This window comes from Lonchura striata, chromosome 6 (genome assembly GCF_046129695.1).
Source record: "Lonchura striata isolate bLonStr1 chromosome 6, bLonStr1.mat, whole genome shotgun sequence".
NCBI classification, from domain to species: Eukaryota; Metazoa; Chordata; class Aves; order Passeriformes; family Estrildidae; genus Lonchura; species Lonchura striata.
The window spans coordinates 32,757,455-32,782,328 of NC_134608.1; the positions used below are offsets into that span (position 1 = coordinate 32,757,455).

The 24,874-nt window shown below is 37.6% G+C and overlaps 2 protein-coding genes across 2 annotated transcripts in view; one reads left to right on the plus strand and one right to left on the minus strand.

Moving 5' to 3' along the window:
- PALS1 (protein associated with LIN7 1, MAGUK p55 family member) overlaps window positions 1-12,507 on the plus strand; it is a 53,487-nt gene extending 40,980 nt beyond the window's left edge. The window contains exons 6-14 of the mRNA XM_077784098.1: window positions 121-282; window positions 3,375-3,452; window positions 4,306-4,489; window positions 5,506-5,577; window positions 6,074-6,145; window positions 6,802-6,969; window positions 7,671-7,873; window positions 9,173-9,283; window positions 11,292-12,507. Of these exons, the coding sequence (XP_077640224.1) occupies window positions 121-282; window positions 3,375-3,452; window positions 4,306-4,489; window positions 5,506-5,577; window positions 6,074-6,145; window positions 6,802-6,969; window positions 7,671-7,873; window positions 9,173-9,283; window positions 11,292-11,468 (1,227 nt within the window). The 3' untranslated portion in view covers window positions 11,469-12,507. The remainder of the gene's footprint in view (window positions 1-120; window positions 283-3,374; window positions 3,453-4,305; window positions 4,490-5,505; window positions 5,578-6,073; window positions 6,146-6,801; window positions 6,970-7,670; window positions 7,874-9,172; window positions 9,284-11,291) is intronic.
- A 2,621-nt stretch (window positions 12,508-15,128) lies between these two features.
- Window positions 15,129-24,843, minus strand: ATP6V1D (ATPase H+ transporting V1 subunit D). The gene is made up of 9 exons (XM_021537036.3): window positions 24,697-24,843; window positions 22,188-22,305; window positions 21,038-21,117; window positions 19,655-19,722; window positions 18,941-18,985; window positions 18,412-18,515; window positions 17,979-18,045; window positions 16,626-16,704; window positions 15,129-16,007 (listed from the first exon to the last, which is right to left on the minus strand). The coding sequence occupies exons 1-9, from the start codon at window positions 24,735-24,737 to the stop codon at window positions 15,866-15,868; spliced, it is 744 nt and encodes a 247-aa protein (XP_021392711.1). The 5' UTR covers window positions 24,738-24,843; the 3' UTR covers window positions 15,129-15,865.
- Window positions 24,844-24,874: the final 31 nt, after the last annotated feature.

The following is a 24,874-nucleotide window of genomic DNA, read 5'->3' on the forward strand; positions in this document are numbered from 1 at the left end:
ATCCAAGCTGTTACTTGCATTCTCTTTCAGCATAGTTTTTCAATGGGATTGGAATATATACAATAGATGGCTTTGAGTTTCATATATGTAATAAATTCAGAATGTGTTGCTGCTACACAGGGTGCTACTGTTCGCAATGAAATGGATTCTGTTATCATCAGTCGAATAGTCAAAGGAGGTGCTGCAGAGAAGAGTGGGCTGTTGCATGAAGGGGATGAAGTTCTGGAAATCAATGGCATTGAGATCCGTGGAAAAGATGTTAATGAAGTATTTGACTTGCTGGTGAGTTGGAACACTTCTTGTTTTCTTTGCAATAAATACTCCCTTCATAAGCCTGTTGACTCTGCTTGTCATTTTACTCATATTTAGCCTCAAAATTATTTTCATTCTGGTAGCTGGTGTTCATAGGTGGAAGTACATTTCAAGTTTTCTTTCTGATGGATAGGACAATACTGACAAGTATAATTGCGGTTACCTGCAAAAATGAAGCCTACAAGTGTGGAAGCATCAAGCTTTTATCTTTACACTTAACTTCTAATGATTTCTAAGAAAACTTTGTTTTCTTTTCATCTCTGAAAAGCCATAACTTTTCATCCCTGATTCAGTCCACAAGTAATAAATGTGTGGCTGGTTTGTAGGTGATTTTCTTTCTAGCAGTTTATATGATGCTGGGTTTAAGGGTGGGTTTAGACTGAAACGGTGTTGATAATGCACCAGTGTTTTAGCTGTTCATGAGCAGTGCATGCACAGTGTCAAGGTCTTCTCTGTTTCTCACCCTGTCTGCTGCCTGCAACTGGCTGGGGTGAGCAAGAGGTAGTGAGGGGACACAGATGGGACAGCTGACCCAAATTGACCACAGTGACTGGCCATGTAACATCAGGCTGAGCAGTAAAATCTGGGTGGTGAGTGATTGCTTCTGCATCACTTGTTGGGTTGGGTTTTTCCAGTTTACTTTTCCACTCACTGTTTTTACCTTGACCCATGAGACTTTTTTTACTGCATTTGGTCTTCAATTCTCTCCCTCATCCTGCTGGGAGAGGAGTGTGTTAGGAGCTGGTCATTGCTGAAGTTGCTGCCCAGACTTAACCCACCACAAATTGTATCACACATTAGGGACCTTTATGTGACAAGACTTACTACTCTTTCTTGCCTGGTAAAGCCCTTTGGTCTGGCAGTTTACTTGCATAGATATTTTCTTGTCTATTTCACCATTCATGACAAAATTATACTTCAGTTTAAAAGCAGCTAGACAAGAAATCCATCAGGAATTAGTAAATTAACTGACTTCCAAAAAGGCCCTGTGAGAAAAATGTCAAAAGCTGGCAATTACCACCAGTATTTTCTGTTGCCCAATTTCATTTCTTTCATGCTTTTCCTTGGTACCTGCTTTGGATCAGTGTTCAAGAATCCAAGACACCTGGAATGCAGCTCTGAATCTTTGATCCAAGTGCAGCACACAAGACCATATTGTCAAAGTAGAAACATAAAAATTATTTTCTTTTAGAGGTCAATTTATAACTTTAGTACAAAACATTGGAAATATCACCTAGGATTTATTAAGTAGGGAGTTGGGGAGGGGAGGGAAGGAGAAACATTAAGTAAATCTTCAAATTACTTAGTAGGTTTATGCTCTAGAGACAAACCAGAATCGGGACAAAGATTTAGGTTCAGCTGTAGGTTGTGTTATTGTCGGGATAGTGGACAGCAATATCCATAGATGAAGTTGTCTTATGGTACAGTGAGATGCTGGTTTGTAATTGACAATTTCCAGCTTCAGTTGGGCTTTTTTCTAAAATTTGCTGTTGAAATTTTTCATCTATTTCATGCAGTGAGATCAAGTGGAAGGAGCTAGAGACAGAAATGTGTGAGGCTTGGGGGGTTGTGCTTTACTGTTTTAAAATCAATTAGAAGGATGCTTAAAATTCTCTGAGAAGCCTTGAATGTCCGTGGGTTTTTTGGATCAGATCTGAGATTTTTCATGTTTTGTGATTGTCTCCATTGCCATCTGTATTTTTTTAAAGCCATATTTAGCTAAGTCCAGTGCTTCTGAAAAGAGTGTTTTGAAGGTGATTAACAGGTAGTTCAAGTCTGGCAGTTTAATTCTCTGCAGAGAGCTTATTCCTCAGTAGCTCCTGCAGCCTAGGGTTAAAAAATAAAAGGTGTAGAGCTACAATACATCAGCATAAAAGAAAATCAGTTTGCTGGAAATTAAAAACAAAATAAACACAACCTTGTGGATTTTTAGAATATAGTTTTAATGCAACCTATTAAAAATAATACTTTTAATCTTTTAGATGTCATCATTTTTATTTTGTAATCTGGAAATTAAGTTCTCAAATACTTCAGGACCCCCCCCTCCCCAAAACACTTCAAGCATAGGAGAAACAAATTACAAATTAGTTTTGCCTCACTACTTGCTACTCAAGTGATAATAAACTACACCTGACTTTTAGACTAGGCTGGTCACATGATCACTCTGAGATTATGTGCATTCCTCGTGGTCTGAAAATAATGGATTTTCCTTTCTTGCAGTCAATGTAACTTGTTCAAGTTACATTTACTTGATTTAAGCCTTAGTTCTGAATTTTCTGAGATACATGCACATATATCCTGTTTTATATAAGATAAATTGTGTTAAGGGTCATAGAATGGTGTATATGACGTGAAACACCTGTAGACATTGTCACAGGTTGTCACTTGCACTTTATCAAGATATTTTTTATGTGTGTAAATGCATTCTGCAGATGGAAGTATGTTAACAAAGAAGATAAACACAAGACATTTATTATATTCTACTTTCTTATCAAGGATGACTACAATGTTGGTATTGAACACTTCACACATGCAAGATTTGAGTATCTTAGCAAAATCTTTAATCTGTGTTTTGAATTCTTTAGTAATGTTAACAGCATAAAATCATAGTAGAAATGTTTAGATTTGAAAGCACTGTTCCACTTAATTGCAGAAAGATTAGATTTTTTAAATATATTTTTCTATTCCAGTAGACCCACTTGTTGGTATTTTTGAACAGAACAAGAAAAATTGTTATATTTTAACTGAACAATTATCCATTTCTCCTATGTCTCTGCTTGACATAACAGCAGTTACTCCATTTTAAACAGAAATAGTTTATATTCAAGAAAGCTAGGCTTTTAAAATCTGAGTCTCAACATTTAGCTTTCTAGTCTTAATGACTCACTGCATCTATATATGTACTGTATATTTTAAAACAACTAAGGGGCAGATGATGCACTGTTAGGAAAAACTTCTAATGGGAATTTTTAAAACATTTTCTAAAATGTATTATTTATTAAAATTCTTAACCTTAAGCCATATTTTGATACTGTATATGAAGAGTCTATTTTTCCTCTCAGGCTGATATGCATGGTACTCTGACCTTCGTTTTGATTCCCAGTCAGCAGAGCAAGCCACCTCCTGCAAAGGAAACAGTTGTAAGTAGCTCTACAGGTGTTTTTGTGTTTGGTGAAACATACTTTGTTTTACCAGTAGTGTGTAAAAAGCTCTTCTGCACGTCCTTTACATTGTGGAACAAACACAAAACGTGGCCATTTAACTTGATTTTACTTGTTACCAGACTAACACCTGAATTAACCACTGAAAATTATTAATGATCTTAAACTGAAACTCTTAGTACGACTATAACTCTGTTTCTGAAAGAAGTTGTAAAAGTATACCTTCCTGTGGTTCTGGGCTTCTTATTTTGAATTTCTGTATTTTGTGTGTATATATATAAATGCATACATACATATATATGTGTGTGTGTGTATATATATATATATATGTATGTATGTATGTATTAAAAAAACTTGGATTGTTGAAACTTGCAAATATGCTTTGGGAGGAAAAGATAGTTTCAAGAAAGAATTCCCAGACATTAATGATTGGTGACAAAATACTTTACAAGTGAAACTTCACTTTAAGTCCAGCAAATGAGTTTCAGTCTGTGTATTTATTAGGTACTTTAAGCAATCAGAATACCTCTGATAATTTTTGAATGCAGAGAACTTAAATCAGTAGCTGGGGGATTGTCTCCTACAGTGGTGAGGAAATTGCGTATTAAATTCAAGCCTTTCTGTCCAGCCTAGCACAGCTGTGTCTTTTCTATTGCTACCCTAATGATTCCATTCCAGTACCTCTTGTATGCCCCAGATAAAGCTTCCATTTTAAAAACTCCAAGAAGCTTGGAGTTTTTATGTCTCGTAGCTCTAATGCACTCACAGGGAGACAAGGTTTAATTCTGCAGAACTCGCTGGGGTGTTTTTTCTAATGCTCGATCTCCTACAGATACACGTGAAAGCGCATTTTGACTATGATCCCTCCGATGACCCTTACGTCCCCTGCCGAGAGTTAGGCCTGTCTTTTCAAAAAGGAGACATACTTCATGTGATCAGTCAAGAAGATCCAAACTGGTGGCAGGCTTACAGAGATGGAGATGAAGATAATCAGCCATTGGCAGGCCTTATCCCTGGTAAATAAAACTCTAAAAAAGCTTGATGGTCAGTCAAGTTAGTTATTATAGCCACACAGGAGCAATACTCAGGTTTTCAAAGACTTGTGTACTCTTAAATATATATGTGTCTTTGAACTACTTGCAACAGAGCCTACTGTTTGGGCATTGCCATGTCTGGAGTTAAATGCAGAGTAAAGCTACTGCTTTCACTGCCCTTTTCAGGAGCTACTCTCTTCCTTTATTCCTTCACCATGGGGACTCAGTAGATTCAGAGTTCCCTCTGCTGGCTGCAGCAGAGATGTGGGACTGCAGTCACTTGTTCTCTCTAGAGATGGGCCCAGCTCTGAGGTTTCCTACCTTTCCAAATAAACTGCTTGATATTTGTGGTCACTTTTCAGCATGTTTTCACTTAGCAAAGGGCTTAACAGACTTGTGGCAGACTTCCTTTCTTGCTGCTGGGGCCTTTGGATAGCAGGGTTTTCAGACACTGAAGTCTGTTCATAATTTTGCATTGCATTGCAATGTATTGCAGCCTAGTTCATTAAAGACCTGCTGCTCTGTTAAATATGGTGAACAAAAGACTTCAAATTCCATAGAATATCACACTGTAATTTTATGATGCTTGAATAAATTGAGAGAAACACTAATTTAAATACAGGGTAATCTGTTTTAAATTGAAGTTCAAAATATTTAATGTAAATAGAAAACATTTGACATACAAAAATAATTAGAAAATTACATCATCATAGTCGAGAAAGGTAGTCTTTCCTGTACTTTCACTTTTCCAGGCAAAACTGTCTAGTGTACAGCAAATGCTCTGCAAGTCTCTCTTGATGAATATATTTCTGAAGTAATAAATCAGTTTTGCAGCAATTTTGGTTTCTCTTTTAAATTTTCTTTTGTATGTTACATTCTACTAGAACCTTCAGAGATGTAAAAGATTAGGAAAGAGTCAAATGAGTAAGTCATTATGAAAAAGCATGGAGATGGTTTCTAAATGTTAATGACTCTTGTGCTTTTTTTAATGTATCAAGGAAAAAGTTTTCAGCAACAAAGAGAAGCAATGAAGCAAACCATAGAAGAAGACAAGGAGCCTGAAAAATCAGGTGGGATATATGCTTCCCAAGTAAAAATAAATCTCTTGTAGCAGTGTTAATTAGTGTTATGTGGAACCTTGTAATGGTGGAGTTGTAGAAAAATTTCCTGGTGTGTTGGTTTTTTTGTTGTTGTTTTTGTTTTGTTTTGTTGTTTTGTTTTGTAATACAAGTGGGATGATTCTTTGAAATTCTTCCTGTAAATACTAGTCTGAATTTAACACTTAGTTGTATAAATCATGTGTTTTTCACAACTATGTGTGCTGTAATTAGGATGATGTAGAGAATTTGGAAAGCACCTTTCTTCATAAAGAATTTTACCTGCCATGACTTGGTTGAAGTCTTTGATATTTGCTTAATACACTAAAGCATTGTAATCAACAAAAGGATATTATGCCTTATCAAAACTGAAGAATAATTTCTCCACTGTAAAGATCCAAAACATGGGTAGAATAGGAAGATTTTTGTTGTATGGGTGTTTGATTGTCATAATTTTTATTTTGATTAGGAAAACTCTGGTGTGCGAAGAAGAACAAAAAGAAACGGAAAAAGGTTTTATACAATGCAAATAAAAATGATGGTAAGGAATAACTTTTGCACAATGTGTGTAATTATAAGCAACTATAAAAGATTGTGAAGAGGATGCTAAAATTCATTATATGATGTTAGAAATGCTAGCAGTAAGTTCTGTGTAAGATCAATACTATGTTGTGTTGTAGCATTTAGTGAAAGATGTAAAGGTAGTGAAAGGATCAGATGATAAGGGAAAAAACAGATAGCTTGTTAGGCATAGAAGCGCTCAACGTTTTACATTGATGAACCAATTTATTACAGCTTTGTAATATTACCTCACTGCATAATTAAATTTCATAAATGGTAACTTTCTTGACAAATTTTATAGGCTGTGTTCTTGCAAAAAAAATACTTTGGGACTGGGACGATGGTTGCTGCCATTGGGTATAAAGTGTTAGTCTTGTACTATAAACTCTTGTTTCTTGGGTTTGTGCTAGTTATGTGAAGAGTAGTAAGTGGAAACATTTTTTTTTTCCCAAGAAAGGGAAAAAATTCTCATCTTCCTGGGCACATGATGATCTTTGGGCTTCTGTTGCTTTGGTGACTCAGAGTTAGATGCTGGGCAGAGAATCAGGAACTGTCTGAAATCTGATACTGCGTGACAGGCAATACATGAAACTAGCAGTAGAGTACTTTGTGACTGTTTTATTGTTCTCTTTCAAGATTATGACAATGAGGAAATTCTGACCTACGAGGAAATGTCACTGTACCATCAGCCAGCAAATAGGAAACGTCCCATCGTTCTGATTGGCCCCCAGAACTGCGGCCAGAACGAGCTGCGGCAGAGACTGATGAATAACGAAGTGGATCGCTTTGCCGCCGCTGTGCCCCGTGAGTGGGACGGCAGATAAGGATCCTTGGTCCTAGCCTTGGCTGCAGACAAATCCTGTTGTGTTGGAAATCATAAATTGGGAACCTGGGGGTTTGCGGCAGGATGTATTGAGCTCTTGAAGAAAGGGAAGTGAATGCAAATCCAGTGTTTCAAACACTGTTCCAGAGGCATTATAATATATTTGAATAAATTTGGAGTGAGTTACAGAAGTTCAAAAAGAAGCCAGTATAAATGGGCAGAAAATTTTAAGCACATGTCCTGTGTAAATTTAAGTTTAGGTGGCTTTAGTGCTCTCCCAAACCACTTATTTTTCAGTGAATATTATATTTTTAATGTCTAATGTCTAACCCTAGATTATGTTTACAAACAATTTAGCAATATATGTTTGTTGAAAAACAATTTATAGCTGTTTTCACATTCAGAACACAACTGCATGGTTAAAACTATTATTTTTGTCATTTACTATTTTTTCCTCTAGATAATGTAAAAGAGACCTCTAAATTAAGTTTGGCAACTTAATCTCACTAGGGACATTTATTGTAGGAAATAAAATACATGGATTTTGTGGCTATTTCCCATGTTGGGTTGGGGAAGGCATGGGGGTTGTGTTTGCATGATTAGCAATATGCCTGCTAAGAGAAAAGCTCTTCCTTTTCTTCAGTTCTATACATGTATCACCATCTCAATTCGTTTTTTGTAGATACTACTCGGAGCAGGCGAGAGACTGAAGCCGCTGGCAGGGATTATCACTTCATCTCCCGACAGGCATTTGAGAGTGACATAGCTGCAGGCAAGTTCATTGAATATGGGGAGTTTGAGAAGAACCTGTACGGAACAAGCATAGACTCCGTGCGGCAAGTCATCAACTCGGGCAAGATATGCCTTTTAAATCTTCATACCCAGGTATGGCAAAGCTCTTGCTTGTCATGTTTTAATTCTAGAAGCTACTGTGAATTATCCATAGAGCTCTGTCTGGTTTATAAAATAAGTGGGTTTTCAAGATACATATTCGTGTTTATGCCAGGATGCTCAGTTGACTTTATTCAGTTCCTTGTTTGCAAATATGCACATCTTTATCTGTGCTGCAGGTGATAGGGGCCTTAGTTTTCACCAGCTTTAAGTATCTGGAAATGATCTAAAATTAAAAATAAAATAAAATAAGATTTGTGGCTCTCCATCTTCCAATTATTCTGTGATCTTTGGGGTTTTTGAAGATAGAGAGAACATTTTTTGTGATTATACTTGGAAGTTGCATTTCAGGAATGTTTGTGCAGTTTCCAAATACAGTTCAGAAACTAACATCACATCAACAGTATTGAAAAAAACACTTATCTGTGACATTTTGGTTATGAACAGTAAAACTATGCTTGCATACCTCAATTTGGAAACTTAGTCAAACATGGTAAGAGGTTGAGTCCTGGAATGCAGCCTATTTTCTGATACATATGATATGTATGAGGTCTGCTGCTATTGTAGATGCTGCAAAAGAAGCCCTAAAACTCAGCCACATCAATAAAATCTGGTAGAATTGAAGCTATAGTTAGTCATCACTTAGTCATCACCAGTTGAGACCATGTGATACCTTACTAGTGTAGCTCATGGGCATTGCAAAGCATGTCATGAGATGAAGATTCATAATTCTTTAAAAATTTATCTAATTCTGTGGCTATAAAAATCTATCTCAGAGACAAGTTTATCCCAAAACAAACCTGACAAAACAAAATGCTACACATACAGTAATAGTGCATCTGATGTCCTGTATTTTAATCTTCAAAACAGAAAAGTAAACTGTAATCAAGTAAACTGTAATATTTAATCAAGTAAACTGTAATATTTAAAGACTCTTCTCTCTGTTCAAAGCTGATACCTTTCCTTAGAATTGTATGACACTTAGTTCAATGTAGCTAACATTTTTATTGCTTTTGGATACCAAAAGATCTGTTCCTTCAGTTCAGTTATGAAGAATATTCTTGAACAAAAGTAAATATTTCAGTTTCAGGAAGCTGAAAAATGTTGGAATATAAATTTCATAGGAAATGGTGTCTGAACTCTGAAATGCTGTTAGTTAATTCTATTGCTGTTAATATACTGTACAGTTGTTGTGTTTGAAGAGTATATTATCGATTATAGCATGTGAATAGTGCATCAATAAATGCCCATTTCCTGTGTGGAGTTGTTAAATATTTAATCATATTTTTGCAGTCGCTGAAAACACTACGTAACTCTGACTTGAAGCCATATATCATATTTGTTGCACCACCTTCACAAGAACGACTACGTGCTTTATTGGCCAAAGAAGGGAAAAATCCTAAGGTAAGGTGTCTTATGCTTTTGAAACCATGCTGGGTTTGGTGAACAAATGCTCATACTCTTTCCTTGGGATGGGGACATGGTGATGGTACTGGCAGTTAGCACTGCAGTGAACCAGTGTAGTTGTACTCCAGGTTGTTAGACAGACCATGCTAAGGAAAGAGTTCATTCAGGATGCTTTTGCATAAAGGGATGTGAGAGGTATTAGACATGGGAATGCACTGCTGATTCAGTAATCCTGGGGCACAGTTGTCTGCATTGGAGTCTCTGCATTTGGGTACAAAAAACTTGACTTTTTATTTCAAAACTGTAGAAAACAGTTTTGTCCTCAAGTAAACCTGGGAGTAATGGTATGGAGCAAAGGATTACTGGTTTTCATTTCAGAATGTACCTGCCTTTGGAAAAGCATTTACTTGAAAATCCAGAACTCTTCAGATAAAATTATTTTAATGCTTGATCTTGTGGGACCACTCTTCTTTTTTAACCAGTCATGTCCAAGATCTGAGGTTAAGAGATTATTTAGTTTTTCAGAAGTTAATTCTGCAGAACAGACTTGAAAGCCAAAGATTAAACTAGGACATCTGGAAGCTCAGAAAAGTTCCTTATCAGGCTATGATATACGAAGTGCTTATTGCTCGGGCAATGGAGTAGGTTCTTCATCAGCTTTTTAATTTAAATCTACCCTGTAGTGATTGGCAGGTGCCCTTTGCCACCCCAGTATCTTCAAAGTACTAATTGAGCATAATGCAGTTCATACTAGGGAAAAACAATCTTCCCAGCGTAACTCACAGTTATTCCTGACATGGCTATTGCTCAGGAATCTCACTGGTTTCTATGGCTGTGTTGCTTTGTTCTCCTTGTTCGATGCAAGGGTGATTTATTACTTGTGTGCAAGATTTAAAAGTCCATTTAAGTCCAAGTGTTGGAACAGAGGAAGTTTCCTTTCTTTCCTTTCCTCCTCCTTCCCCTGAGTCAATATAATCATGGTCTTTAAATGGGTGTTTCCTTCTTCATGTTTATGCAATGAAAGAAACTATTTTATATAAATATTGATTCTTATCTATGTTCTGTATTTTTATTGCAGTAGTTAAGGAATCCATTTGCAGTAAAAAGGAGTACATTTCTTGGTGTTATACTGTGCCTATTTTCTTTCTGATTAATTGTATTGGAGTGGTATTTATTTCAATTGGGCACATGCTACCAAGTTAAACCCCTTCCCTGATAAAGAAAAGGGTATTTCTTGCAGGTATGCCCTGATGTTGGTCTGATTTTATCAAGAGTGTGTAGTGACTAAGAAAAAAATCCTGAAGGCCTGAAGTTCCTTTTGAAATATCCTCCTTAGAATATTAACTTAAAAATTTTACCTGAATACTTCTTCATATGATACAAAAATAAGTTGAGAGAAGTAATCGCACTTTTAGAATATAAATTTTAAAAAAATTCTGAAATCAAAACATTTCTATGTCTGCCTTTGTATCATTTATCTACACTGCAATATTCTTGCATTTAACATATGCCCTTCTATCTGGGCATATATAATGTATGCCAAATGGTGTTTTCCGTATTTCTGCAATGTTATTCACCTGATATTAAGGCGATTTGGCCAACCTAAATGTGTAACTGTCACTGTGTGTGGCTCTCACTGCTGTTTATTGAACAGTCACAGCTGTCTCCTTTGGCTGTTAGGTGCTGGTAGTGCCAGTGGAATGCTGCCTTGTTCTGCGTGGGTCAGACTTAACACCCCTCAGTGAGCTCAGTGCTGTGTAATGACCAGTGCCAGATCTTCCTCATGTTCTTCAGCCTGGACAGTTATTTACTCTTTGTCACTCATAGCCAGTCAGGATTGCCTTGAACGCCCTTAGCTTTCAAATATGGATCATGGTTGAGTGTTCCTGTAAACTTTTCAACACCAGGAGTGTTTGTGTAAAGAAATTGAGTTGTTCCCTTTCCCTGTTGTTACTGTGGGGGAAAAGCTTACACACCTACACTAACTCTCTGTTTCTGATTGCAGCCAGAAGAGCTGAGAGAAATCATAGAGAAGACAAGGGAGATGGAACAGAATAATGGCCACTACTTTGATACAGCAATTGTGAATTCTGATCTTGATAAGGCGTATCAAGAGTTACTTCGGTTAATAAATAAGCTCGACACAGAACCCCAGTGGGTGCCCTCCACCTGGCTACGATGAGAGCAGTTCCAAGGGACAAATGGACTTCCATCTAGTTACCTTTCCAAGCAGATCATGTGTAGGTCTGCCCAATTCTAGTATAAATGCATGTGAGCTCAGTGGCAGCATCCTTTGCCAGTGAAATTGCGTATTACTGAAAAATACGCTGATCAGCTTGTGAGCCAATTTAACTGATCTAAAGTTTGTCCAGGTTTTCTTTCTCTGCGGTCTAGAAATGGAGACTATGTCAGTACTAAATTCTAAAGCTTTAGATAGATTTTTTTCTAGAAACTACTTTTATACATAAATCCACTTTTTTAACTTAGAATCACCCTTAGGAAAAAGATTTTAAGTGTGTTTGTGTGTATATATATATATAGTCCATGCTGTCACATAGTTATAAATAATGAATGTTATTTAACACTTAACTTAATGACTTTGTGGGACATGATGCTAGTTCAGGAATATAATTATACAGATCACTGCACAGAGGAATAATCTACATGTGAAAAACGTCAATGAGAAACCTTTCCTGTTCAAAAAATACAAAGAATGAAGATGCTACTCTGGTCTGGAGCTGCCCTGTGAGGCTTGAGATAATATTTTAATTCTCAAACATTCCACTTTCTATAGCACTGTGTTGAAAAATGTGTATAATGTAAATATTTCGATCCTTGTGTCTTTTTAGTCAGACTTTTAAAATCAGATTTGACTGCACAGTAATTTTAGGTCCAATCAAAGATGACTATTATATTGAACTTTTAGATGTGGTATTTTTACGGTATTTTCTTTAAAACATACCGACTGATTGGAGCCGCTGTTTTTCACAGACTTGTAGAGATAGAAAGGCAGAGGTTATATTTTTGTGAAAATATATAGTTATAAGACATGCTGCTTGCAAGTCAACTAAAATTCTCATGTTTTATAACACAATACTGACTAATACAGATTGATATGCTGAACATTGGAAGACAGTGGGGTTTTTTAATCTCTGCAAATGGTTCATGTTGTGGCTGTTGGACTAATGGACAACTAACTGGAATTAAAATAGCTGAATGTAGCTACTGTGTTGAATATTGTAATTCACTAGCCAATGTATTGTCCTGCATTTGCTCAGTACTGCAGTGAAAATATGTGTAAAACACTGGTAACTGACTGAGAAGTCACAAGAAAGGGGAATATTATAATGGTTAAAACAAAAACTTGAAATAAGGGAAAAGGTAAAGTCTGTATCCTAATGCATTCTGCAAATCAGGTAGGAACATCTCTGCATCCTCAGATGATTCTGGCGGTGAAGGTTTAACTACTGTGGCTGTGCATCTGCAGTGAGGCTGTTGTTGCTGACACTAAATGAATAGTAGGATCTTGGCTGGTTTGGGTGGCACAAAGAACTGTAACTGTGAATATCTCTTTTAGCCATAGTGTTTCTTTGTTCCTACAGGTAAAACACTGGAGTTATGTCAATGTGTAGTTCACTCCTGTCTAATGTTGAAGGATGGAAAAGCAGTTACTGTTTTCCATTCTGTCTTGCATATATTCTTCAAATGCTAGTGGAACAAATTCATACCCATAGTTAAAGAGCTCAAAGTATAGAGCAGATATAAAGAACTTGTCAGATAACTGTCCTAGGTACTGAACTAATAATCAGTGCATTTTTGTGTTGAAAAATTGAAGTATAGAGTGTGTTCCTGTCTTGCTAGAAACAAAAATTATTTGCTGGTTTAATTAATATTTAGGGTTGAAAAGCAATTAAGCAATTAGTGGAGATAGAAATGATGCTTCAGAAAGAAAATGGGGTGGAAATTTGCATAGCTTACTTCAAGTCAGCATTAGAAATACTGTGCTACTGTTGGCCTAAGGGTTGGATACTCAAAATTAGGGCTTTTTGCCTCACATTGCAGGCGTGTTCTGAGTTTCATCCATAGTTTATGACAACAGTATTCGGGTATATTGCAAAAACTGTATTGATTCTATCCTTTTTAAAGAAAAATTATTGGAGATGTATTAGGCTTTTGGGTATTGAATGTTTCTGGACAATAAGGTAGAAAGCAGCAAAACATGTTGAGTAAGGTTAACCTAGCTCAGCTGTGTAAATGCTGTCCAAATTCTGCCAGTCACAATCAGCACAAGGTTGCTGAACCGCCCCCCCTTAGGTATCCAGCATTTATAGGCAGCATCAGTCTCAGCAAATCATGCCATTAATGTTATTTCATTCATGTTTGTCTCCCCAGTTTTTCTGAAATAGTGTACAGAATCTGTTTTTATACAAATGAGCTTTTGAATGTAGACTTAAAGCATATTGCTTGAAGTTGAGCTCTACTCTCCTAATTCCCAAGGCACACAGAACTCACTGACATCCATAGAGAGGTGCTATGATAGCTTTTAACCAGTGTTAGCTTTGTCTCCTGCCGAAAGAGCTTGAGCAGCACTGAAATATGTACCTGGCTGTCCATCTGCTGCCAGCATGGACCTGGAACTACCTTGTGTAAGAAATCATTCTGTCTTGTTTAATGAAGAATGTGTGCTAGTTCCCTCGAGAATAAAAAAATTACATAGACATCACTGGGAGAATTCTTCAGCCTTATCCCAGGCTTTGTTGTGAGCTGTATCAGACTGAAACCAGGGTATCTGCATTTTTACCAGTCCAGACTTAATGAAAAAGAAATGTTAGATGAATTACATAAAGTAATTTTTGAATGTAATTAAATGTGACTTTTTAAAATATTATATGAGGGTTCCATGCCTTAAATAATTAAGGTAACTTTATTGAGACCTGTGGTTAGCCCCACATTTTTATTTTATACATATATCTGCACTCTGTATTTTGAGACATCATGAACTGCACACTAATGTAAAAATGTAAAATAATTCTAGATTTAAAATAAATCACTGTACAATTTTACTTCTTGTAGTGGATCTTGGGAGTCTTCTTTCTGCCACTTTACTGAATGTGTGAAATGTGCTGTGACCCATCAGTGCCCTGCAGGATGTTCTTTGCACCTTCTGACACCATCCATCCTATGGGAGAGGCAATTAGTCTGCAGAGGTCCTGCCTGCAGGTCTACAGTGTCTCTAAAATTATTTTTTTAAAGGTGTTAATAGAAAATTCCTTGCAGTTACCCTGCATCTGCAGTTTAGTGTTGCATCATGTCCAAAACAAAATGCTTACCTTGAATAGAGTAGACTTGTAGTACTAGAAACTATGACCTAGCATTCGTTCTGGGGCTTGTGTTCAGTTTGCTTATTGCAAACCAGTGTCTTCAAGAAAAAGAACACAACCAAATGGCTGTGGACTAACAAGGTGATGACTGGTCAAAGGTTGGACTCAATGATCTTAGAGGTCTTTTACAATCTAAATTATTCTGTGCTTCTGTCTTTAGGAAAACAGCTCTTCAAACTGAGCAGGGTTTAGTGACAGCCTGCTGATCAGCCACTCTCCTGGACTCCACTCATCAAACTTGGACTTGGGAATTGCAGGAAGGATGGACTGCTGTGCATTCAACCCTGTTTTGCTTGCCAGCCTACTGAATCAATGAAGATTTGCAGCAACATGTAGCTAGATGGTTTTTTTTATGTGCTTTTGGCAGGAGGGACCCACTTTTTCATACTGATTTTAAAGCAGTTAAGATAAAGTAAATGTGGGCACCAGCTGTAAGAGATGTATTCTGTGTAGTTTCCACATCAGGGGTAAAGGGTGAAGCAAAGTTTTATTTTGAAATCAACACAACATTTTTAAGACTGTCATCTTCTAGCAACTCGAGCCAGACACCAGGTATTTTAGCAGTTAAAATTTACACTTGTTTCTAGCACAGACAGTACACAAGTTGGCAGAACCTCTAATTAAAACCGTAGATATTTTAGGCCAATGGTAACAATCGTGCAACAAAAATATATCACAGAAGACTGTGGATTTCATCAACAGGTTAGAAAACTAGAGTTTCCTTTACAGGGATTTGACTTCAGCTGTGCCAATACTAAGCAACTTGAACATTCCTGGTTCAGCAGCAAAGAACTTCACGTGCATCTTTCTCCTTTCTCCCTAAGTAACATTTTTTTCTGCTTGTACTAGGAAAGGGAGCAATTAGATGAATCTGATTAGGCAAATCCAGAGCCATCCTTCAAAAAAAAATACAGCTATCAACAGTTATTCCTACTAAGTGAAGAAACAGGCAAAACATGGACTGGAACGCTTTCCTTACAGTAAAGCATCTGACTCATTTCTGCCTTCCCTCCTATGCTGCAATCAAGTTCCCAGATTTCTAATCTTCAAGGAGAAATCCACAATCCATTCAACTCAAGACTCAGACACCAAATGAGAAGCCACATAAGTATCTTCGAGGCAACATGTCTTGAATTATATTGCAACTGGACATTCTGTATTTTGGGTCCCCTGCTCCATATACAGCAACTATGCAGGGTTACTCAAAGAGAAGGTCTTCATCCTTCTCTTCCGCTAAGAGATTGGCTGGCTCACTTTCCTCACCAGCAGCCCTCCGCAGCTCCCGTTCTTGGTCAGACTTTTCTTTCAAGACTTTTTTCTTTTCCTGGATCTTTTTAAGCCTGTGAAGAGAAATGTAGCTTTATCTGTGAAGTGAATATGTTTTCATACAGCAGTTAGTAGCTATGCCATACAACTTGGTCTTGATAAAGCTACCTGGAAAAGTTCCACAGGAAACAAAAATTCTGGAACAAATACCAAATTTGGCAAAATGGCAAAAATAAAAGGCTTTTATTGCTAGCTGCTGCAATTGAAAACCTTAACCAAACTATAAATAATATTCTTGCCCCTAAACACTGCCTTATACTATTCTGCTTGTATTTAATCAAGTTCATTCCTCTTTCATTCATTGCAGGTTTGACATTTTTGTTTCAGGTGGCCCAGAACATTGACTGTATTGGCAAAGGTGTTGTTAAAGCAGAACACCTCGGGGTATTGTATCACATCATTCCCTCTGCAAGAAGAATGACAGCGATATAAAAACATGAATGGATGGGGTTCATTTGTAACTTTCAGACAAGTAATTGGTGAGTACCTAGCTCTGGAAACTCCATGTGCAGTAAGAATTAGGTCATGTTTAACAGTATTTGCTTCCATATTTTTTGAACAGTTCTAACTCCCTTCTGAGGAGTGGTCGATGTTAGGAAGAGACCAGTCTCATCTTTTGACTAGTCTTTTACCTGTAGAATTCCTCTCGTTCTCGTTCATCCAGTTCTGTGATGATATAAGAAAGAGTACGCTCAATCCTGGGAATAATCACTAAAAAACAAAATATAAAGAAGTTGGGACTGCTGTTATATTAGCCAAGAAGTTATCTAATGTACTGCACAGATGTTGTCTGAAGTCAATTTAGTAATTCTTTTTGCTAGGGGAAATCTATGTCTTTCATGGAAGATCATACTATTTCCTGATGGACAAGTACACAAAATATAATAAAGTCCTGGCAAGTGGGCAAAATTTGAATTAAAACTATGTTCTTCCATCACATTGTTTCAGAAACTTTAGTATAGCACCTTTACTTAGAATTATCCATTTAAAAAGGCCGTCATGAAAACAAATATTCAAATACAAGATAATCACGAAAGATAAGACACTAACCACAGCTTTAACACCAAACTGCACAAACTCTGTGTCAGAATCCTCTGTTGAAAGAAGAAATCTGTTACCAGCACTACCAAAATTACTTGGAAGGCTGCAGAGGAAACCTTTTCTAAGTCATATTCTCAGTAACAAGCTGCAGTTAAGGCCTGTATGTTCAAAGAAACCAGTCCATGAAAAACTGCTGAAAAGGATGATTTGGAAACATGGGCTGAAATACATAACAATACATTACTGTGTACATGCAATAATTCTTAAATCCAGACATAAAAACTCAGAAAGCAACGTAAAACAGTCAAAGCACTCTGGACACTGCAGCAAAAGGAATCACAGCCAATGCTGGGATTGTAGTAGCACTTAAGTGGCAAGAAACAAATTTACAAACAAGAACAGGAAGAACAAAGAATTCAGATCAAAATAAAATACCAGGGTATTGCCATAAGGACTGTTCCATCCAGAACCAAGAAGTCACAAGCCTCTCCACTGGGCACCACCATTACAGTTTTAAGGTTCATTAGAGTGATTTAAAGTTAAATATATAATAGTTGTTTGAAGTTTATTATGCTAGCTATTGAAACATCTTAACACATAGAAACATCATGTCTTTTGCTTCTAGTCAACAGCCTTCACCAGTTAAGTCAAAGTTACTAACAGGACTGCAGAATGTTTGTAAGACTTTTGTCTTGTAGGGTCCTAATAGAATTTCCTGATTACTTTCTCATGTTTACCTATTCATTTATCTCTGTGTCCTCCAGTCCATTCCACTGGGCTTTTAATTTTTTTCTTCTTGCAATGTGCCTAATTGTAATGCTTTTTAGAAAGCATTCCTGAACTGGTGAGAAATTTTAGCATGAAAGAATAGCTTCCTTGACCCTGCTCCTTTTCTTGTACAGAGACAGAAAAATGTTATGTATCCCAAATGGAAATATACTCACCATGTTCAATTGCATTCACACGTCTGTTTGTTATTTTAATGGCTTCATCCAAAGTAATAAAGGATGTCTGATGGAATGGGATTAAATAGTTAATACATAACAAATTTAACATTTCCATCAATTCTGTACACAAAACCAAAGAGCACTTGAAAGCCAAGTCTATAATGTAGCTTTACAAACTATGTCCTTGATAGAAGCAGAATGTTTTCTAGTAATGTCACTAGCATGCTGAATACTGCACATTAACAGTTACAAATACCAACTCTCCCAAAAACTTTCTTCTGAGCATTAAAGAATAAGGATTCCTCTGAAGCAGTAATATGGCTAAGGTTTGCAACTTTGTACAGCACTGAGACTACTGACTGAAAGATGATATTCTCATTTTAGAAAAGTGAGAAACCAATGATCCTGCTCTTTTTTAACTCTTGCCAACCTGTAATGAGGCCAGTTCTACAAGCAGCTCCACAGCTTTGGCATAGTTCCTCTTCAGCTTAGCCAGCTGTTCTCCACCTCTGGCCAAGCCAGTCAGCTCATAGCCTGAATAACAAAAATTAATTGTTACTATTGCTATTATAGTGATTCCTTACTAGATAAAAATGAATACTTTATACACTATAGAGATATAAAGAGCTTATCAAGTGAGAAGCTAAAGCCTTTGCCCATTAACAATTTGTCTTTATAGTGTTTTACGTTGTGCATGTCTCTAGTAACACTTAAAAGTCTCAAAATCTGGAAGTACAAGTCTTCTCTTCGCCTGAAAGACTCACTGATTTCGTGAAGTAGAATCTATTAGAAGTTCGTAATAATCCCTCCATGTCACAGGAGCAGGCAAAACATTAAAGGAAGTAAATACCCATATGTATGATGTAAACTGACTTACCATTAAGACATGACAGTATTTCTGTATGAGCATGAAATAGCTATAAGTACACAAAGACAGAAAACACTTGGGTTGTACTTACTGTCCCCTCCTTCCTGGTAATGCTCAAAAACTGGCAAGGTTACACCTGACAAGAGCGAACAAAAATGCATGTCAGAGCCATAAAGGGTTACAGATTTAAGAAGTACAGCTCACTTTTACCCCATTTGCTTCTAATTATGTAATGGCAGAAGCTTTGTTTACAAAATATTCCTACGTAGCTTGGAACGATTAAGTCATACTGGTTCTGACATATAATATGGAACTTCAGAATTGTGTTGAGTTTGCAGAGATCAAGACCCATGAAAAATTCAGGGAAGGATTCTGTTTCATTCTGTTTTATTATGTTTAGTAATATGCTCCCTTTGCTTAAGGAATATTTTAATCATTCAATCCTGATTTATATGTCTTGTTTTCTTCATAGACAACTGTGTGGATAGACAATTGCCTGAAATTTATTTAACTTTGGGGCTTAACTCCCGATCTGTTTTTCAGTAAATCTCCGTGGAAGTTATACTTTGTCCAAAAATTCAGAAATTGGACTGCAGTTTACACATATTCTTCTTATTTTGTAAGAGGTAAGTAACCAAATATAAAAATCATAAGCTGTATGTGAATAAAACAACAAATTACAAGTGTTCCTACAGACAGATAAGAAAAAAAGGAGACAGTGTTTGGATACATTCCTGCCTATTTCCAAGTCTCCACCCACAATTCCCTTATGAGCTGAAGTACTCAGGGCCTGGAAAGGAGTCACCTGCTACATTGTCTTTCTTAGCTCTGATCTTGACTTGTGCTTTGTTCACATTTTGGATCACAGTGGTACTGTAAGGAAGAAAATACAAATCCTAATCAGGAAAGTTGAAGTGGTTCATTAACTCATCATTGTATACAAGATTAATCAGTTATCAAATAGCTGCAAGGACCTGGAAAGTGTTGTTAGCTCAGTTTTACTTGCAATTCATTGCACAGTCTTCAAAGCTAACACAGAAGCTTTGAAAGAAACAGGTTGCTAGCTAAGTTTGGAAAATATGCAGAGTCTATGAAATGTGATTTAGAAACGTCTTAGACCAAATTTACAAAGCATAACTGAAAAACTAGCCAGTTGTCCGGCAAATTATTTTAATAACGTTGAGTCTAATCAACCTGTAAGATTTCTTTCACAATGAAAGTGAAGGAATTTCAAGGCTTTAAATGCAAGCCAAGGCTACAACATTTTGTTCATTTTAGTATTTGTTCTTTCAGGTAATTAATGAGTTTATTTGCCCACTACCATATTAACAAACTCAGACTTGTACAACAATTCATCTTGAAGGATTCCAAAGTAACTTAAAGTCTTCCAAGAACAGGTCACTAGAGCTAACTCCTCTGCTGAAGTCCAGTTTACTTACAGGGTGGAATCTGACTTGTTTATAGCTAAACACAGTGACTAGTTAGGACAGGAAACAGCACTAGATCCAAATGAAAGGGCAAAAAGACTTTACTTCAGCAGCACACAGATTACTACTGTGTCTGATCACTTGGCTCTTCCCCATTAGTTGGTAGTACCATCAGCTGAATTTTAAACACTTCCCCATGCACACTTGAATGAATTACACAAACACCCTAGACAGGACTGTAATTTATTAAAATACAATTAAAGTATCATGCTGGAAGAAAAGTATTTGTTTCCCCTCTTCCATACAGCCCTCTCTAGCCCTAGTGAGACAAAGGTCAGTGAGGTAGGAGATAACTGATAAAATCACTGTGTGACTTACTGGCAGAAAAGAGCACACATTACATCTATCCCTCAAATTCACAAGAAAGAACAAATTAACAAATTGTCCAATACTCTGGTATAAATTCTTGCTTCCCTACATTTTTGATTCCAAGCTGCAAAAAGCAACACCTTCTCAAACCAAGGACAAAAAGTCTTGGTAATCTTTCCTCTTTGTTTAGCTTCCAATGGAATATATGTTTTCATTATGCAAGTTCTCTCTCTCCTGTCTTTACATAACAGAAATTAGTTCATTCTGTCCACTATCATCTTTTTTGAGGTGCTTTTAAGAATTTACCTTTTTTTCCAAAAGAGGAAATAATAATTTGTTGATAGCTCTTTCCCATAGATAGGACAGCCTCACAAAAGCCCAGCAATCCTCACCTGAAATCTCCTGCTGTGAACTTCGCCTCAGCAAGTGAAAAGGCAGCTTCTCTCATCACCTCACCCATCAGCATCTTAGTCTGTTTAAAAAAGAAAAGGCAACAAATACAAGGCACATTGTTACTACTTTTCCAGGATAAAAACCTAGCAGCTTAAAGAGAAGAAATTGAAGAGAGTGAGAAAGTCCTATATGCATAGCTTACTCTCAAACTGGTAATTGTAATTCTCAGGTGACTGGCAAAAATAGAGAAATATTTCAGCTGTTTCACATTGTAGAATTCATAGAAAAAGCAAAATATTTGCCTTACTCATTAAATTCTATTACATGGGGGTTAAATAAGAACAATAAAGTGGCTCAGCAGGAAAATATTCTTGTTTCACATTGTATGAAATACTATGAGACAGCTGAAGGTTGTTTTCAGCATACAAATGTATACAGCTTTGTGAAGCTGCACTCTCCTCCCACTCTGTTTTTTCCCAATTTTTACAGATTTTTAGCCCTTGTAGCTAAAAACTATTGAGAAACACCAGCCTTTGTGTTTTAGACAATGTATAGGAAGCCATGACATGATGAGATCTTGTCTACAGTGTGGCAACAAAGGACCACAGCTAACCACGGACTCTGCAGCAGCTGCAGCAAAAACAGTACAACTAAACCCATCTGATAGGGCAGAACAGAACAACACAGAGTAGGCTCCACTGACTATCTCAGATTTGTCATCCATGTTACAAAGAAAGATGCAAGATGTTACAAAGAAGAAACTTTATAGATATGCAGTATTCCCTCAAGCCAGAAAAAGCAATAAAAATGGGGCTACAGAACATTTTAATACCCAAAGTATTTGGCAGTATCAGAGCAAATTCCCTGTAACATAGAAGAGATGATCGGGAACTTGTAAAACAAAAGAGAGCAGAGGCTAAGACTGTCTGGAAAGAGGGGAAGAATATTAACTCTTCCAAGTTTCTGTATCATTGCAGCCACAGAAACATAATGCTGCTCATGTGTTCTCAGTAGTCTCACTTACAAAAAACAGGTTAGCCAGAAAGTCATCCTATATTCCAGCCTATCTAATGAAGTTAGGAGAATAGGAATGCACAACAGACAGAACATTAAAGTGAGCCAAACAAAGGAAAATTCTAATTTACCTACCTCAATAATTTTCTTAAGGATCTGTCTGAATCGAAGTGTCAAAGCATCAGATTTTTTCTTCAAGAGGTTACGACCTGTTTGGGCTCCTTTCAAACGAGCCTTCATGATGGTCTGAGCCCTGGTAAGCAGAGGAATAAAGAAAAAGCATCCTGCATCATCTGAAGAGATTAGGAAAAAACTTAGGTGAAGTTTTCTGACATGTATATGACTGAAATTATGAAGTAACCATGAAACACCATTGCAGTAAAACAGGATGGCCACTTCAGGACAGAATTTTAGATTCCCATTTAAAATCAAGGGAATTTATATTTATCTCCATCATCAATGAGAACTACAAGGTTATTATCTGTGAAGTCAAAACTCATGGAAAATTGACAAGACATCTTTCAGTGCTTCTATAATAGGAAATAAGAGTTTTCATTTTTCTTCATGACTTGGAAGTACCAGAAATCAAACTACTCCAAATACCCAGTGTCGCTGTGACATGGGTATTGCTTTTAAGTTCTTTTACTGCCATGCCACCTTCTCAAAATCAGACAAAGCAAATTCTTCATGTGGTCATAACAGTTGATGCCATGTTTTGATTTTACAGAGCAAGAAGATGCAGCAGTTGTACATTCTGATTTTCCTTATGCTTATATGCTGCATAGGAGATTTACAAGCTATCAAAGACAATCAAAAGCAGCGACAATTTAAAGGGATATTAGTGAGTTAGCTGTAGCTTTCACCTTTACATCCAGTAGCACACTTACAGGTTTCTTGTGTGAAATTAGAAACTGCACTGCTTTCTACATGCAACCACTGTGCACAAAGGACACCGCTTAAGTCAAGTTCTTACACACTTCCTCTCTGACCTTGGAAAAAATAAGTATAATTAAGATTCTTTCTACACAGTGGAATCCATTACTGACCACATCTACTAGTATATGATGAGAGTAGCTCCATTAACATCTACCAAATACGTCTAACTGAAAACCATTAATACTTTATGAATGTTTATGATTTAAAAAAAAATCAGAGAGTAAAAAGGGAACTTTCCCAACAAGCAGGTGGCTGTCATCACCTTGAACTAACTTGTTTGCTCTGTTCACCACCTGCCAGAGACTGGCTCGTCTTCTAGTTCAAGCAAGACCTCACTTGCTCTGAGAGTGCAATAAACAAAGTTTTGTTTACTCTCAAGGAAACTGAGCAACTTCTGGAATTGAAGACATCCAGCACAGAAGAAGAAGCTCATACCAGCAAGCTACTTTATAACAACAACAAAAAAAACCCCAAACCAACATAAAAGGTAAACCTTGTGAAATTCTCTTCTGTCAGGTAACAAAATTATTTGTTGCAGACACAGGTCATCTTTCTTTTGCCATTCTAACTTATATTTCTTTGGGAACAGCACCCACATTATTGCCTATCACCTCGTTTAAAAACGGGCTTGTAAATATTAGGTCTTTGTATATGACCACCCTCATGCCACAGTGACACATCACCTCACAAAACCAAGTACCTTTCAAAAGTGATTGAAGTGCCCCCTCCTTGCACACCTAAACTGAATGGAAAAATGCACTACCAAAGAGCAGGAGTGAGGCCAGATGACTTAATGTATGCAATAATTCATTCCCGTGTATGCAATAGTTTATTTCTAAACTAAATTTCAAAACAAAACCTTTGCCATGTAATGTATTAATCTTTCCATATAAACTGTTACTTTTTATGTCCTGAGCTCCTACAGAGTGAATAATTATTGTTTTATGTTTGAGGGTTTTTGTCCTTCAAGGCATCCTTTTTATTATAAAGATTATGTGCAGGCAACCCATTTTTATGCAAGAAGATTTAAAATAGCCTTTCACCTTAAAGCAAAGTCTGTCTGTCCTGGAGGGTTCTCAAGAGAAACTAAACAGTGTTATTAAACCAGCAATTTTATTCAATTGTTTGCTTTAGTTCCAGTGTTGTTGGCAGCTTTCTAAGCTTTCTCAGGAGACATCTGATTTCATGACAAACAGTTTGCTGTCTGGATCTGGAAAATTACCTGACTGTCCACTACACTGGGAGCACTTTACTTCCTTCTTTTAACGCGCTATGGCCAAGCTCTCGTGAAGCAGTATCCTCTGTTGCAAAGTTATGGGAAGCTGTCGTTCCGTTTGTCCATTTTTCCTACACATACATTCCACAAATTGTTCTTTTTTAGGTAAGGCTTGCGTAATCACATTATTTTAAATATCACACCGGCATCTCGGTGCCGGGCCCTGCCACGTCCCTCTAAGGCCAGACAGAGCTGACGCGGAGCCGGGAAGCAGAAGCTGAAGGTTGGGATCAGGGGCCCTCGGCGGCCCGTCACAGAACCGGGGGAGCCCCGCTCGGCGGCGCGGGGCAACCGGCGGAACGACTGCGAGCGCCGAGCCCCGGTGAGGAGCCCCGAGCGCCCCGAGAGCCGCCGCTCCCGCCGCCTCGGCAACGGCACGGACCCCCGCGCTCCCCCCGGGCGCTGTCCCGACCCGTCCCGGCGGACACTCACATCCGCGAGGGGAAGATCTCGATGCGGTCCTTGGCCGACATGGCTGCGGCGGGGCCGGCTCGGGCTGTCTCCGCTGTCACCGCCGGGGCCGGGGCCGGGACCGGCCGTCGCCGCCGCCCTCACGTGACTCGGCCCCGCCCCCGCGCGAGGCGGGGCCCGCGCGGCGCCGGGCGCGCCG